The sequence below is a fragment of the Anabrus simplex genome, chromosome 3, assembly GCF_040414725.1.
Source record: "Anabrus simplex isolate iqAnaSimp1 chromosome 3, ASM4041472v1, whole genome shotgun sequence".
Taxonomy (NCBI): Eukaryota; Metazoa; Arthropoda; class Insecta; order Orthoptera; family Tettigoniidae; genus Anabrus; species Anabrus simplex.
In genome coordinates, this window is record NC_090267.1 from 200,451,317 (window position 1) to 200,468,540 (window position 17,224).

Genomic DNA, 17,224 nt, shown 5'->3' on the forward strand with positions numbered 1-17,224 from the left:
GTAGGGTCACGCAGTTGTGAGCTTGCAGTCGGGAGATAGTGGGTTCGAACCCCATTGTTTGTAGCCCTGAAGGGGGGAGACCCAGCTTAACACGGGGAAAATAGGCCAATATTCATTCCATTGTTATATATGCTACAAACGTTGTTGACAAATGCTGCACATATCCCAGTATTGGCATGCTTCCTAGCAACCAGAAGCACCTCCGATAATGTCAAAATTATAATTACAACAATTTTAAATAAAATGTTCAAAATTTCCCGCCTTTATGACAATCACGGTTTCCTCCATAACTCTCTTACTGTTTCACGGATAATTATGATAATATAATTATGGGTTTCCTCCCATAGTGTTGTACTACTATCTTGTACCTCATTCAGATCAATAGGATTTATATTAGATTGTATATAACATATTTATTTACAAAAATATTAATATTTTCAGGTGCTCGGAATAAAAGCTCGACAAATTATCTAAATCACAGTCTATGTTAATGTTTTTTTTTTTTTTTTTTTGCTATTTGCTTTACGTCGCACCGACACAGATATGTCTTATGGCTACGATGGGATAGGAAAGGCCTAGGAATGGGAAGGAAGCGGCTGTGGCCTTAATTAAGGTACAGCCCTAGCATTTGTCTGGTGTGAAAATGGGAAACCACGGAAAACCATTTTCAGGGCTGCCGACAGTGAGCTCGAACCCACTATCTCCCGATTACTGTATACTGGCCGCACTAGTAATCGGGAGATAGTGGGTTCGAGCCCCACTGTCGGCAGCACTGAAAATGATTTTCCGTGGTTTCCCATTTTCACACCAGGCAAATACCGGGTCTGCACCTTAATGCCACGGTCGCTGTCATACCCCTTTCCCATCCTCCGTCGCCGAAAGCCTTGGCTATGTTAGTGCGACGTTAAACAAGTAACCACAAACAAGATCTATGCACAACTGGTATTTAATTAGAAACCTGTCTATAAATGACATTAAAAGCTTTGAACATAGCATGTTTAATTACTTGTAAAATGACGAAAGCTATATAATTAATAACACACGATGCTTTCTAGAAAGACCAGCACCAGGCGAGCCGAACATGTCCTCGGACACTTCATGCATTGCACTAAAAGCCATACGCAAAGTAACATGTACATTTCTAGCAGGTAAAGGACTAACTGAACTACATTACTCAGCGCAATGAGTCCAATGGAAATATCATAGCGGTGATAAAGCAGTGCCGTGCAGCAATCTTGGTGAAAGGCCAGCAGCCTTACTGGCTCCGTAACTACAGTTCTCCAGGTTTCTTACATTCACTCGGTTAGGAAAGACCTTCGATCGTGCTGTTCTAAAGATACAGTACCTGGAATGCAGCATAGTACGCCCCCGACCTGAGTGGTGTGAAGGCTCTTACATCCACAATGGCTAGCGAAAACAAAAAGGGGCGAACTCACGATCGCACGGAGATGAGGATGTATGACATGCGAACTAATACTAAACGTCAGTTTAGGAATTCAGGGTTCTTCAATGTTCGAGTCATGATATTGTACATTGTACTACACATCTGTTTACCGTACACTTCATTATTTAGCTGAAAGACTATATTTATTTGAGATTTATTAAGAAGAAAGATTTAACAATAACATGAATGAATTGGCGTATGGCTTTTAGTGCCGGGAGTGTCCAAGGAGTGTTCTTCATTATTTAGCTGAAAGACTATATTTATTTGAGATTTATTAAGAAGAAAGATTTAAGAATAAAATGAATGAATTGGCGTATGGCTTTTAGTGCCGGGAGTGTCCAAGGAGTGTTCGGCTCGCCAGGTGCAGATCTTTTGATGTGACTCCCGTAGGCGACCTGCGCGTCGTATGAGGATGAAATTATGAAGATAACACATACGCCCAGCCCTCGAGCCAGCGAAATTAACCAGTGATGGTTAAAATACCCGACCCTGCTTGTAATCGAACCCGGGACCCCTGTGATCAATCCCCCTGTGGGTGGGGGCGGTAGAATAACACCCACGGTAACCCCTGCCTGTCGTAAGAGGCGACTAAAAGGGGCCCCAAGGGCTCTGAATTTTGGAGCGTGGGTTAGCGACCACGGGGCCCTCAGCTGAGTCCTGGCATTGCTTCCACTTACTTGTGCCTGGCTCCTCACTTTCATCTATCCTATCCGACCTCTCTTGGTCAACTCTTGTTCTTTTCCGACCCCGACGCTATTAGGTTTGCGAGGGCTAGGGAGTCTTTCGTTTTCACGCCCTTCGTGGCCCTTGTCTTCCTTTGGCCGATATCTTCATTTTTCGAAGTGTCGGACCCCTTCCATATTTTCCCTCTGATTAGTGTTATATAGAGGATGGTTGCCTAGTTGTACTTCCTCTTAAAACAATAATCACCACCACCACCACCACCACCCTGTGATCAAAGGCCAGCACGCTAACCATTTAGCCAGGGAGCCGGACGACAATAAAATAAAAAGCTACATAAATAAAATCTAGCATTTGCCAGGGCTGGAAATGCAGAAGAATAATTGAATCTATACAAAAACCAGAGTGTGAAGGTCGACAGCAACGCAAAACTAAAATTAGAAAAGGAGTAAAAAAAAAAAAGGTTGTTCCCCGTCACTTTATTTGTTTAACGTATTCATTGAGAAAACAGTGAAAATATTCAAATCGGAAACGCTTGGAATCAAGGTCAAGCGAATTGGCATCAGCTGTGTAATAAGATATGCTGATGACATTACTATTAGTGACAATGAAAAGGTCATGCAGAAACAATACATATATTCCCATATGAGTATATTAAAAAAAATTGTTAGCAGATCAAAACAAATAAGAACACACAACATCAAAATCGGATTAAATGCAATACACATTGACACATTTTGTTATCTAGGCGGTTAAATTAAGTGAGGCCAATATCCAGTATTCGGGAGATAGTGGGTTCGACCCCACTGTCAGCAGCCCTGAAAATGTTTTTCCGTGGTTTTCCATTTTCACACCAGGCAAATGTTGCGGTTGTACGTTAAGGCCACGAACGGTTCCTTTCCACTCCTAGCCCTTTCCTGCCCCACCGTCGCCATAAGACCTATCTGTGTCGGTGCGACGTAAAGCAATTTGTAAAAAAAAAAAAGGCAGTCAAATTACAAAAGGCAACAGATGCTCTGTGGAAATAAGAAGATTATTTGCAATTGCAAAACGAGCTTTAGAAGAAATCTATTAGTAGATAACTCTCTCAACATGGAAAGAAAGAAGCAGTTTGTGACATTTATTTGGAATCTATTATTATATGGTTGCGAAAGATGGACTCTTTAAACAAGATTAAAAAGAAAACAAGTTTAGAGGCACTAGCAATGTGATTGTGGAAAAGACTTGCAAGAACTAGTTGGACAGACGTGTTAAAAGAAGGAAAGGCACATAGACACCTCATAGCTAATATCCAAAAGGAGGATAATAAAACTGTTCAGCTTCAAGACCGACATGTTTGCGGGCAAAATTCTGGGTAAGATACGAAAAGGGGTCCATATAAAGAGATGGTTAAAACTGTGCTGAAGGTCACCAGATGTCACAATAACCAAGAAATGAAGAGAACACCAGAAAAAAAAGGAAGAATGAGTGCAGTGACAAGGTACGACCTTTAGGACACGATGAGAAATAAAATTATAATTTTTGTCTATACACCACATTTTTCTCCTCATACTTAGTTTTGCTCGGATTAGGTACTGTACCAGGAAACGTTTTTGGGCAAAGGGCATGAGTAGGACCTCAGGGAGTGGAACTTGGTTTTGGAGCCGATACAGAGTAGGATAGACTCGCAGAGCGAATAATAGATGGTTAAAAATTTTTTTTTCAAAACAATTTATTAATTCTTCACCCTGCAATATGATTATTGGACTCAAATCTGGCATTGAAAGTAAAAGTTTGAACGTTATCTTCCTGAATTCTGTTCATGAAAATGGAATAAATATCACTGATTCCAAAGTCTTTCATATGTGAGAATATGAGGTATTGAATTTCCACCTAAAGTCTTTCTAAACCTAAGCACACACTTGTAATTGTAAGTTGATATAAGAAATTAAATTTCTGTTAAAAGTTTTCAGTTTTCAGTTTGTAAACCTTGATATATAGCACACCTGAAAAAGCCTAAAGTCTTTCTACGAGATATAAAAATGAAATTTGAAATTAAATTAATCACTTCTGAGAAATTATGAGAACTTTGAAATATTTGTTCACACGCGGCACTGAAGTTTCCACTGTTCAAAATTAATGAAAAAATTTTAGTCAGTTTGTTACTACTCACTTACGGAAAGAAATGTTGCTACAAAATGTCGAAGGATGGACATCTGGAATGTTCCGTGGAGAATCAGGATCGGCGATGTTCCCTTAACACACCATGTTGACGTTCCCGATGAGGTGATGACGGCTGGAACTGGATCATGTAGAATTGCAGCTTGTTAGGGTGATTTTTCGCACACGAAAAATTCACTTAGTGCGAGTAGTTATCACTGACACTGTCATTTACTGTTGAACACTATTTATGGCGTAATCGAACTTCAAGACGTTAAATAAAGAATCACAGTCCTTCCTGTATGAAATACTATTTAAAGTCGTTACTGAAACGTTCATAATTACACAGTTCACACTTGAAAAGGCAAATCATAGTCGATAATCACAGTCTTTGAACACAGTCATTAAGTCACTAAGGATTATTTTCTGCTTATCTTGTTATTATAACGTCATATTACCTCAGAAAAAGTTCTTAGTTTTCACTCAAATTACTACTGTAAGTCGTATACTGATGTGGCGTGAATAAAGAAATACAGTTCAATGCTCGAAAAGAAATGAGTTCTGGTGATTCTACACATTAGTTTCTGTAGAAGTTCAATATCATTTGAAGTAACCTAAGTCTACACGTAATGACATATTCTGTGAACGTTAAATAGTTTATATTTGCACTTCAATAAGTTCACTCGTATTATATTCTTAAATGTCTTTAGAATTAGACTGTAGTCGCGACGCGATGTACTAAATACAGTGCGACGTCTTTTATAATTCTGTCGGCGATATAACTTCGCGTTCCGGAAATGCGACGGCAAGTACTTTCACCGTGACTGCGCGAACATACTGTACGCGGGTCGGTCTCTCCTCTGTCTCACTCACACACAGCTGTATACTCGTCTTTGTACTTGCCTGCTTGCTGGCTGGCCTTGACATATATAGATACCAGCGCTGGGAGGGGTAGCATCTCTTGGCCATGTGACCGTGAGTGCGTAATTTCGTTGAGACTTTAAATTATTATAACTCAACAACCATAGGATGAATTAATTCGAAATTCACAGGGATTAACTTTTATGACGTCCGCTACAATTCAGCGTTTGTCCCGTTGAAATTGGTTAAGGCGTTGAAAAGCTGGCAAAAGAAAAATTCTTTTCGAGAAATATCTCTAGGGGAAGTGAGCTTCGAGCGACAGGTGACGTCACTTGACTCCGCCTAGTGCACTCGTGGGGTCTGGCACATTTTTTTTTTTTGCTAGGGGCTTTACGTCGCACCGACACAGAATGGTCTTATGGCGACGATGGGATAGGAAAGGCTTAGGAGTTGGAAGGAAGCGGCCGTGGCCTTAATTAAGGTACAGCCCCAGCATTTGCCTGGTGTGAAAATGGGAAACCACGGAAAACCATTTTCAGGGCTGCCGATAGTGGGATTCGAACCTACTATCTCCCGGATGCAAGCTCACAGCCGCGCGCCTCTACGCGCACGGCCAACTCGCCCGGTGGTCTGGCACATACTGGAACATTCTTTACATAGATGTTCGTACGTCGGTCGGATCTTTTATGCTGGAATAACGTTTCTTTCGATTGACATGGACCAGGACCTAGGCTTTCCTGGTACAGTACTGTGTATAAAATTCGAAAGTAGTTCGATCAATTGTGCAGGTTCCGTCAGTCTGTTTAGTAAGAATGTTGTTTTTATATCCCACTAACCACTTTTATGTTTTTCAGAGATAAAGACGCTGAGGTGCCGAAATTTCGTCTCGTGCGAGTTCTTTTACGTGTCAGTAAATCTACCGATACGAGGCAGACGTATTTGAGCACCTTCAAATATTACCGGACTGAGCCGGTATCGAATTTGAGCTCAGAAGGCCAATGCTCTACCGTCTGAGCCAATAAGCCTGGCGTCAGTCTGTTTGTTTGTTTGTTTGTTCATTTGTGTGTTTGTTTGTATGTATGTTTGTTTATTTGTGTGTTTGTTTGTATGTATGTTTGTTTATTTGTGTGTTTGTTTGTATGTATGTTTGTTTATTTGTGTGTTTGTTTGTATGTATGTTTGTTTATTTGTGTGTTTGTTTGTATGTATGTATGTATGTATGTATGTATGTATGTATGTTTGTTTGTTTGATTGTTTGTTTGTTTGTTACAGCATCCGGGAAAAAACTAAAAATAATTTCTCGAAATTCGGTATTTAAGTTCAGATATAGGTAAGTTAGTGGGGTTGTACAAATGTAAGTAATTCCTCTTTATTCGTGGCGAAGTTAGGGCTCAAGGTCCCCTCTTACACTTAACCACAACATTAAAAATAATTAACGGACATACAATTTTTTTAATACAACAATTTTTCAAAAATAATACAGTACTAATAGTAAATATGGAGATAGTAATAAAATAAATAATTACAGAATATACTGTACAACATGACAATATAAATGAACACGATAATAATTATAAAACTAACACCAGTAATAATAAAAGAAGGAAACACAGTAAAAACCTATAACTAGCAAATACATTTCTAATTTTTATGAAAATGTGCTCATTCACGCATCCATTCACACTCTGTCTTCCTTAGAACTTGAAATACTTAAGAACAAGGGCTTTGAAATATCTAAAATTATTAATACGAACCATTTTGCCTATCAGAGATTTGATGTCAGCGGCCTGGAACATCTTTAATTATTAGTCTCTCGGTTATATGTGCAGTGACAGCCTTGCGGTGGGTGTAAAATGGCGTGCTGTGGTAGACCTAGTGAAACTCAAATTATTAAGCATCGGGATTTCAGTAACTACTTCAAGATATAAAGTAACATTCCAACATATTCCAACAGTGGAGGCAAATCACAGTAAAACATGTCGGGATAGCCACTTTCAATACCAGGATTCAAACATCATATGTTAGCACAATGCAGTTTCCACGTCTATCGCGAAGAGTTTCAAACCTGAATATTCTGTCATTTTTTAATTTATTGTATTCTAGTGTAGGCTACTGTATTGACAATTCACCGATCCCGTATCAAGAAAGGGGATTACAGGGTAGATAAACAAACTATTGAAACAATAGAAAAGTATAATGATCTCCTTTCAACTAGTTTTTTTGCTAGTTGTTTTACGTCGCACCGACACAGATAGGTCTTATGGCGACGATGGGACAGGGAAGGGCTAGGAGTGGGAAGGAAGCGGCCGTGGCCTTAATTAAGGTACAGCCCCAGCATTTGCCTGGTGTGAAAATGGGAAACCACGGAAAACCATTTTCAGGGCTGCCGACAGTGGGATTCGAACCTACTATCTCCCGAATACTGGATACTGGCCGCACTTAAGCGACTGCAGCTATCGAGCTCGGTTTCAACTAGTTTATTCTAGGTCCTACCTACTTGCATATTAGTTGGATCAGTCAGGATTTTAAAACAAATTCCGCCTCATATAGTTTTATTAAAATGAATTTCATCAATAAGATGGTCTTTTCATGTAAAGAAATAAAAATGTAGCTACTTGTGTTAACACTAGCTGAGGCGTAATCACGTGAACTGAAACAAAACGAACAGCGGGCACAATAATGCCGATTGCACATAATTGCTAACAAATAACACAAAGTAAAATTCAAAGATTTAATGTGGAGAGGATAAAAGGCTTAAAACAAGGCAGATCTCTTAAAGTTATTGAATTCCACTCTTTGGCAGAAGAATCAATTAAGAGCCTACATACTGTAAAGAACGAAAATAAAAAAATTCTCTTTTGTTTCGGCAAAATCTCGTTTTCAGATAACGAGGCATTTAAAAATTGCTGTGGAGAGGAACAGATGAAAGAGAAACAAACGAAGACTAAGGGACTTTACAGAGTAAAGGAAGCTTTAGTGCTGCTTATCTGAATGGAATGACGTCAATACGACAAAGGACAAAGCGAAATAAATTCTTAGCAGAGGGATGTAATGCATATTTACTGAATGAAAGGGTTTCGTACTGAGTACCATGTATCGTTCGCTGTTCAACTTAAGGTAATTAACCAATCACTTGATCGGGAATCGATCCCGGGACCATGAAGTTTGAAGACAAAGGCATTAGCTAATCAGTCATGGAACCGTAGGCCCACACTCCTTCAATGGAACCGACTGAGCGAAATTAAGAATGTCTATGTAATGTGTATTAGTGTTCAAATACATTTTTATTATTATGATGTTTTATCGGGCGAGTTGGCTGTGAGCGTAGAGGCGCGCGGCTGTGAGCTTGCATCCGGGAGATAGTGGGTTCGAATCCCACTGTCGGCAGCCCTGAAGGTTGTTTTCCATGGTTTCCCATTTTCACACCAGGCAAATGCTGGGGCTGTACCTTAATTAAGGCCCCGGCCGCTTCCTTCCAACTCCTAGGCCTTTCCGATCCCATCGTCGCCATACGACCTATCTGTGTCGGTGCGACGTAAAGCCCCCAGCAAAAAAATTATGTTTTAGTTTTTAAAACCGGGCAAGTTGGGCGTGCGGTTAGAGGCGCGCAGCTGTGAGCTTGCATTCGGGAGATAATGGGTTCGAATCCCACTGTCGGCAGCCCTGAAGATGGTTTTCCATGGTTTCCTATTTTCAAACCAGGCAAATGCTAGGGCTATACCTTAATTGAGACCACGGCTGCTTCCTTCCCACTCCTAGCCCTTTCCTATCCCATCGCCGCCATAAAATCTATCTGTGTCGGTACGACGTAAAGCAAATTATACAATAAAAAAAATAAAATGTAAAATAGCCTATATAACTGTTCAGCTGCTGATACTATTTCTTACTGCATATAAAGTTTGGGATTTGCTAATTCTCCTTTATCCCTCACATCACCTCAAAGCACCACGCAACTCCGCGACAGAGAAAGTGTAACGCCCCGCCCTTTGAGGATGGGGGGAATGGAAACTTTAAATGTGTTTCAACCAGATAGTACGGTATGTTACGTTATCCACCACTTACCAGCTTATCCTTACTGACCTGATTGTATATCCACTACAACAACAAAGAAAAGAACAACTAGTTGAACTCCGAATATATTATTCATAAGTTGGGAGTAAGAGACGTAACGATAGCGAAAATTATTGTTGGTACAAACAGATCGGAACAATGGCAGAAGATACTCGGAATGAGGAGATAAAGGCTTAAGTAGGAATAATTAACTTGATAAAGCTGTGTGTAGGCCTACACTTCGGTGGTGGCGTCATGTGAAGCGAATGGAGGAAGAAAAGACTCGGCTATGGAAGGTAATAGAAGCAGGTGGAGATCAAGGTGACGAATGTTAGACTCGGTTGTTAATGATCTAATAATAAGATAAACAATATATTTAATAATAATCTAATATCTAATAATAAGTGGAACAAAACGAGGGCAAGAGCTGGTTCCAAATAGAGGATTGTGGAAGTGCTTCGATAATTCACAAACTGAACGCTAAAAGGGCACAATATTCTATATAATGAAGATGCATGCATGTACATTATACATCCTTATATGAATACAGAGACAGTGCCAGCTAGTGATTTCAACCGGAAAAATACAATCTTCGTAAATTGAATTTGACATTAGATATTTCGGGAAGAGCTCCATGGATTCCCCTCTAAATATGTCTGTGTCACACACTCATTTGTGTCATATTAGTTTATTGTCAGTTATTAAACAATCACTTAATTTTTAGTTTTATTTCTATTGAACGTGTTTTTTTTTTACTTTGAACAATTTGATCGCCCGCCCAAATTAATATGACTTATTTATCTCGTGTTGATCGACCGAGTGAAGTGGCCGCACGTGTTAATGCGCCACGACTATGGACCCAAGCTCTCCTTGTAGGGGACGCGTGGGTTTGAACCCCTCCCACCGCCGGCTGTCCTGATAATGGTTTTATGTAGTTTTCCATTTCCACTTGCAGGCAAATGTCGGGACAGTTCGAACTCACAGGCCACATGCTACCCCTTCCTCCTCCTTACCCAGTTATCATTCAATATCATTTATTTCATCTTCATTTCATCTCAACTGAGGTTGACGGCAAGAAGGGCATCCGACCGTAAAAACATCCCAACCCCGTATCAAGAAAAATGACTGAGGGGTAGACAAACAGCCGGTTGGAAAGATATCCCCATCCTCTGTAGAGCATACAGGTCATTAAAAGCTTTCAGCTGCCAAGAGGACAGCTGCTCATTCACATTACCTGCACATATTGGAGTGCCAAGTGGTCAGAATGACGATATACTCAGTTGTATTGCTTCGCTTTCTCGACCGAGTCGGCTGCCTCTTATATAGGGCAGTTCCTCAGATGACCTCGTGAGGTTGAGTGAATCCAGCAGTCCAGGATGAAATTCCTTGCACGAGCTGGAAATTGAACCTGGGACTTTCTGATAAGAGGCAGACACGTTACTCTAATACTGGCTCAATAAAGCCTAAGTTATTATTTTAAAATACTGTAGACCTATATATGAAACCTGAACTGAGGTGAGATAAAGTAGTCTGGGTAAGTTTCTTGACAGAATGTCCCATTAGCATTTCCCTGAAAGACACTGGTCTCACGATTCTCTAGGAAGGAAGTACTGTACGTTATATAATTGTATTAATGCCATCTTACTCGGAGGTTATTAAGAAACAATATTGTTCCTACACTGTGTACGTTAGTCTTGGTATTCTATTCACGGTGGAAGTAATACACCCTACAGCTTCAGCTCCGAGTGCTGTTCGCGTGTTCATCTTCCACGCTTGGTTGACAGCTCTTTCAGTGGGACAGATGAGGATTCACGAGTGGGCTGTCAGGCATGGCAGAACGCCAACGTAAGAGAATGCGCAACAGAGTCAGTTCTGTGGTCGGACGGAATCGAACCTCGAACTTGTTTTATGTAAATATTTAGACCTAATGAATATTTCACAAGTCTATATAGTTTATGAATTCCTGCTACGTCACTTAGTCATCAGGTTCTCTTCTTTTAGTACATCACTTTGCATTGTGCTACTGTCTACTGCAGTCCAATTTAATAGCTATTTGGGACATAATTAGGAATGTTGACAATAGAGCAAACTTGACGTTTTAGTTGACTGTTGATACAGGCAGTAAAACTCCAGTTTTACGTGGAATTCTAACCACACACACGTGACTGATTTCGAAATCGATACTGCGACCGCCTTCGTGAGAATAATCCAATGACGAATTCAGTCGGTGATCACTTCTACCCTCCTCTCCCCCCCACTTGAATTGTCTATACATGGGTGTGTAAAACGGACAAATAAAGGTTCGAATAGTGACTGGCCTAGGGCTGGAATTTAATACCATATAATAATTTTACTGAAATTCAGTAGCCTGTCTATGGAACAGGGGCGTAGCCGGAGGGGTGTAGGGAGATTAATGGGGTTAGAATTCCCCTCCGCGGAATATTAACAGAAATAAAATAAATAGAAACATCCAATAAACAATAAACTAAATAAACATTCATATATACAACTGTTTAATCTACTTTCTAAGAATAACCATGGAGATGAAGATGCTTCGATGGTCCATGGGGCTGACCCGATGTGACCACATAATGAACACGGACGTCCGGCAAAGGTTTGGTGTCGCGCCCATCATAGACAAAGTGAGGGAAGCCTGTCTCCGCTGGTACGGCCACGTCATGAGAAAACGACGACTCAGTTGTCAAAACAGCGCTCCACATCAACCCAGAGGAAACAAGACCACGAGGAAGACCGGCAAAGAGATGGACTGACAACATCAGGGCAGACATGCACAGTGTTGCCTTAACACCAGAAGATGCCAACGACAGACAGAAATGGAGGAGATGTAGCAAAGCAGCAGACCCTGCAAGTCGGGATTAATGCTAAGAAAGAGAGAGAATCTACTTTCTAAGAAGCCTCGAATGTTGGATTCTACATGTAAACTGAACATACCATTCGCTGTAAAATCGTTGACCTTAATCGTATTGTTCTTGTTCTGTATTTGAATATAAGAATTAGAAGTGTACTGCAATCTGAATATCACCACAATTCTCTTGCCCTCACAATGACAAGCCATGCATGCGCGCACCACACACGAAAAGCACATTCACTGTGTTCTATCATGATTATTTGTAACTATACCCTCCCCCATCAGGCGATCCTGGCTGCACTTCTGTTATGGAGGTCGCTCACACATCACGTCTTACGTCCAATTTCGCGAAGTAGTTGGTTATATAGTGGCCTCTCATACTCAAGCAGCGAAGATCGATTCCTGCAGAGTCAATTGGCATGTAAATCTGCCTGAATGCAAGATACTTGCATCAGTAGGTTTACTGACACGTAACTCTGCCGTAACCAACAGCAGTTGAAGAGGTTTTCAAACAAACAGTATTAAACTTGTCATATCAGTTACACAGCTTTACTATTTCTTGGATCTGGAGACCATTTTGTTAAATAGCAAATAGTAAAGACATCTTCGTAAAAGCCATGAAGGCCCTTCGAGGAGTGAAAGGTAACGGCTTTCTCTTTTCTTAACCTCGGCACTAAGCGGTATAGAGTGGTTAGCCCTACTTCCGGACACTTTTGTTCCCAGGAATTAACCTGGTACTCAGTTTTGATGTAGGCTGGGTGAACCTTAGGGCCATGTGCTGCTCCAGAAGAGTAAATATCGTTTCTTACATTTTTCAACTTCTTTACGGGGAATCGAATTCGCACCCTTCCGGGTGAATAAGTTGCTTTACCTCGCACCAAAACAGATAGGTCTTATGGCGACGATGGACAGGAAAGTGTTAGGAGTGGGAAGGAAGCGGCCGTGGCCTTAAGACACAGCCCCAGCATTTGCTCCGTGTGAAAATGGGAAAATACGGAAAACCACCTTCAGGGCTGGGGACAAAGTGCGGTGGGACACAGAGCAACATTCCATCAAGTACACAGTTTGTACTGTTGGATTTACAGGTTTATCCATTCATCCATATTTAAAGATTTTTAAGATCTGGTCGTCAGCTCCTATTCTTAAGGCAAAAAGTTTTATTGCCACTCTAAAAAGTCCTTGGCGATGATAGTATTCCGAGCAAGCGATCACTGATCAATTAACTTGAAGCGCAGTTCACTTGCGGCAAGGTGCCCGATTCATTATCACACGCTGAATCACATGACGGACACAACCAGCCTCCCAAGTTTTGTAATGCTTAATTCATGGGGAAAACGCACTTTCGTCCATTGCTGTATGTTAAGTCATGACCTACGCGAGGTTGGAAACCAAGGTCATAAACAGGGCCTGGGTTTTGATGACATGCCATCTTTTAATTGGTGCATCGTACACATTGCTAACTTATGTCGTAAATCGTGGTCATTGCCCTCTGATTACATAAATGCGTATTTATTACGCCATTGTTTCGTCATTTTTGACATTTTTTACTATTAGGCCTTTTTTTAATGTCACCTCATTATTCTGCAATTTTCAGCAATTAGGGACATTCAGTTCTTGCTTTTCAATCATTTTCCTTTGTTCCGTGTTATTATTTTGTCATTTTTAAGCATTTGCATTGGGTAATTAACGTATCTGATTCAGTGCTTAATTTCGACCGGAACGCGCCGGAAAGGCGTTCCGGCACCTCCCAGGGAATTTCTTTTTGCACAGTGTTTTTAAGGGAATTGCTCAATAAAAAGTAAATGGAACATGTATCTTCATAATGTATTATACATGCTTCATACATGGTTGAAAAGGGGACAAAATGTGTGGGTATGCGTTCGGGCGCCTAGAAGTTTAGAATTAAGCACTGATCTGAATATCATCCGAGTATTAATTAAACGATTACACTCAAACATCAACAGTTTCGGTAATCAGTTCGAAAACTGTGAAATAAAATAACATTTTACAACCGTTAACCGAACTCTTTGGAAATACTCATCCCCAGAATGCGACGAGACATTGCTTCTAATCTGGATGAGTTTGCGGTGTGTACGGGAGGTATTATCACTGAAGTAGATATAAAATCACATTTCAGTCAAGTTGTTGAAGTGCCTGATTAGTAACATACATATACATGGTTGTTAAATTCGTTTTACACACTGCGAGTTTTATTTCTTCGTGTGTGATTCACTTCAAGTGTTAGAATGCCAGCTTTAGCTCTAGCTGCCCATCGAAGAAAAATTATTTTCACAATTCGGAGAGTTCTACAGATGGTTCAAATATCTTTCTGAGAAATATGTTGACTGAAAGAGGCGGCAGATAAAAGAATTAGCATTAATCAACAAGTCGGTCGCGACAAACACGTTTTATCCAGAATAGAAGTGGACTGCAGGGCTTACATAATATCCTAATAACGACGGCATACGATATTTTGCTCGTAAAAACTGCTTTAAAAAAGGACAAATATCATTGTCTGAAGTTTTCCTGTATCTATTATTATTATTATTATTATTATTATTATTATTATTATTATTATTTGACCGACTTCTAAACTGAATGATCAGCGTTGAGGCCTTCGGTTCAGAAGGTCCCGAGTTCAATTCGCGGCCGGGTCGGGGATTTTAATCGCGTCTGATTAATTTTTTTGGCTCGGGGATTACGTATTTGTCCCAACACTCTCCTATTCATATTCAGACATCAAACCACACTACCAACCGCACGTGTGAGAAAAGCGGTATAATAATAATAATAATAATAATAATAATAATAATAATAATAATAATAATAATAATAATAATAATAATAATAATAATGGCTTTACTACTTTTACGGTTTTTCGGAGACGTCGAGATGCCGGAATTTAGTCCCGCAGGAGTTCTTTTGACGTGGCAGTAAATCTACCGACACGAGGCTGACTGTACTGGAGCACATTCAAATACCATCGCACTGAGCCAGGATCAAACCTGCCAAGTTTGGGTCAGAAGGCCAGCGCCATAACCGTCTGAGCCACTCAGCCCGGCAGATTATTATTATTATTATTATTATTATTATTATTATTATTATTATTATTATTATTATTATTATTATTATTATTTGCTGACAATAAGTTTTTTTTTTCAAATTTGCTTTACGTCGAACCGATACAGATATATCTTATGGCGACGATGGGATAGGAAAGAGCTAGGAGTGGGAAGGAAGCAGCCGTGGTCTTAATTAAGGTACAATTTGCCTTGTATGGAAATCGGAAACCACACGGAAAATTCATCTTCAGGGCTGTCGACAGTGGGGTTATAACCCAGTATCTCCAGAATGCAAGCTTACAGCTGCTCAGTCACGCTCATGAAGTTAATTGTATTCACTAGATTACGAGTTAAAGGTAATGCGAACAATGCAGATACAGTATTATTTACTATTTTTGGTAATTATATAATTATATTCCTTCATATTTTGGGGCCATTTTCTCCACATATTTTAAGCCATATTTTGAGAATTTTTAGAGGCAACTTAATATGACAATTCGAGTGCTGGGGCATTTCTCACTCCTGTCTAAAGCAATTAAAATATATACATCTTAATAACTTAGGTTATGGGGTATATTTCAAATATGTAGTAATCACTGGGGGCGTGTTAGCCGAATGACATGCTGTAGTCACAGACTTCTCACCACGGCAGCCGTGTTGAATCCCAGCATTTACATGTGGGACCTTTGAAATGAAAAATCACATCCCTGTCGTTCGGATTCCATGTTAAACTGTGCTTCCCACAAGCTTATAGCTTTACGTGACTTGATAATGTGATCATAGCCACGTGACCTCCAGTTTTAGATGAAAATCGAACCACAGGGACGTTAATTTTAATTTTAAAAATCCCACGTGCTTTAGCTGGGAAGATTGACAAAGATAACGTGGAGCATGGATGAAGTAGCATTGACCAGCTAATGACATTGTTCAGTAGATTGAAATTTAACTAGCTTCAGATTCAAATGTTTTCTCTTTATAAAACGTCGTAATAAATCTAGTTCAAGAACCTCTGGTGGTAACCTTGAAATAATACAGAGTGTATCGCGTGCCAAGAAGAATAACAGGGTGAAAGCACCGGGGGGAGGGGCGGATCTCCCTCGAAATGAAGAAGTCAACATATTTTGCGAGTTATTTGGCATCCTACTGTTGGTATTAGGCTGTAAATGACGGCTACTTACCGATCGTAGAATGGCCGTAGATCACGTCTGTCCCATCCATTTCGTCCCCAACTGGCTATTCGCTTGTCAAACACAGCGGCACGGCGCCGTCAATCAGACATGGTAAACCCCAACTTCCTGCTGAAATCACTTGATATCCGTTGTGTTGGCAATCCTCACGCGCGCCAACTTTGTACAGCACTTGGCGTCACAATGAAAGGCTTGTTATAACATTAGCCTGGTTTCACACACCACAAGAGAAAGAAGGAATGTCTTTTATACCACAGCACTGAAGAACAACATACGCTTTCTCCTAGAACAAACTATTAACAGGGAAACACTTATAATCTTAACCTCACTTCCAGTCACACGAACGAAATAGTGGTGAAAATTCCGCACACTAAACGCACTTCGTTTCAATATTACAGAACAGAACCGCTGACATGCTCAAGTGAAATCAGAGGAAATGTAAAAGTTAAGAAGATAAATCAGCCGCTTTATCTGCGGCGCTCTGAGATCTTTTGCAAAGAGTGATAAGGATAAATTGCAAGGCTCGGCATCGGAGATAAAAACACACACTGACGACAGAACAGATGCTGCTAGCGATCGCACGCTGACTTGAGCAGACTGGTGCCTTGTGGTCCGCTACATGCCGCTCTTCCCCCACCTCCAGGCAGCCCAACCCACTGCTGGCCAACCGGCGGGCCGAGAGCAGTGGCGTGGCCTGCTTTCAACAGGTTGAAGGATGGTCCCGGTGCAGCAGTGCAATGCAGCTCATTTATTATGGAACTGAATTTGCCATCAAACGGGACACCTTGCGGCATACACGGATTTAAGGTGGGGTTGCCACTGTAAAGATTCTTGGCGAAGTCACATCTTGATGGATTTTGTTCCTTGGTAAAAGAATAAAATGTAGCTTTTATTACTTTATAACTGTTAGGATCTGCAGTCTGCCGAAACG

General features: G+C 40.5%; 1 protein-coding gene across 1 annotated transcript in view; it reads right to left on the reverse strand.

The window, feature by feature from the left end:
• Window positions 1-16,902, reverse strand: part of LOC136866148 (tyrosine-protein phosphatase non-receptor type 13) — a 536,552-nt gene extending 519,650 nt beyond the window's left edge. Inside the window, exon 1 of the mRNA XM_067142854.2 lies at window positions 16,285-16,902. Coding sequence (XP_066998955.2) covers window positions 16,285-16,324 — 40 coding nt within the window. The 5' untranslated portion in view covers window positions 16,325-16,902. The remainder of the gene's footprint in view (window positions 1-16,284) is intronic.
• Between the last annotated feature and the right edge of the window lie 322 nt (window positions 16,903-17,224).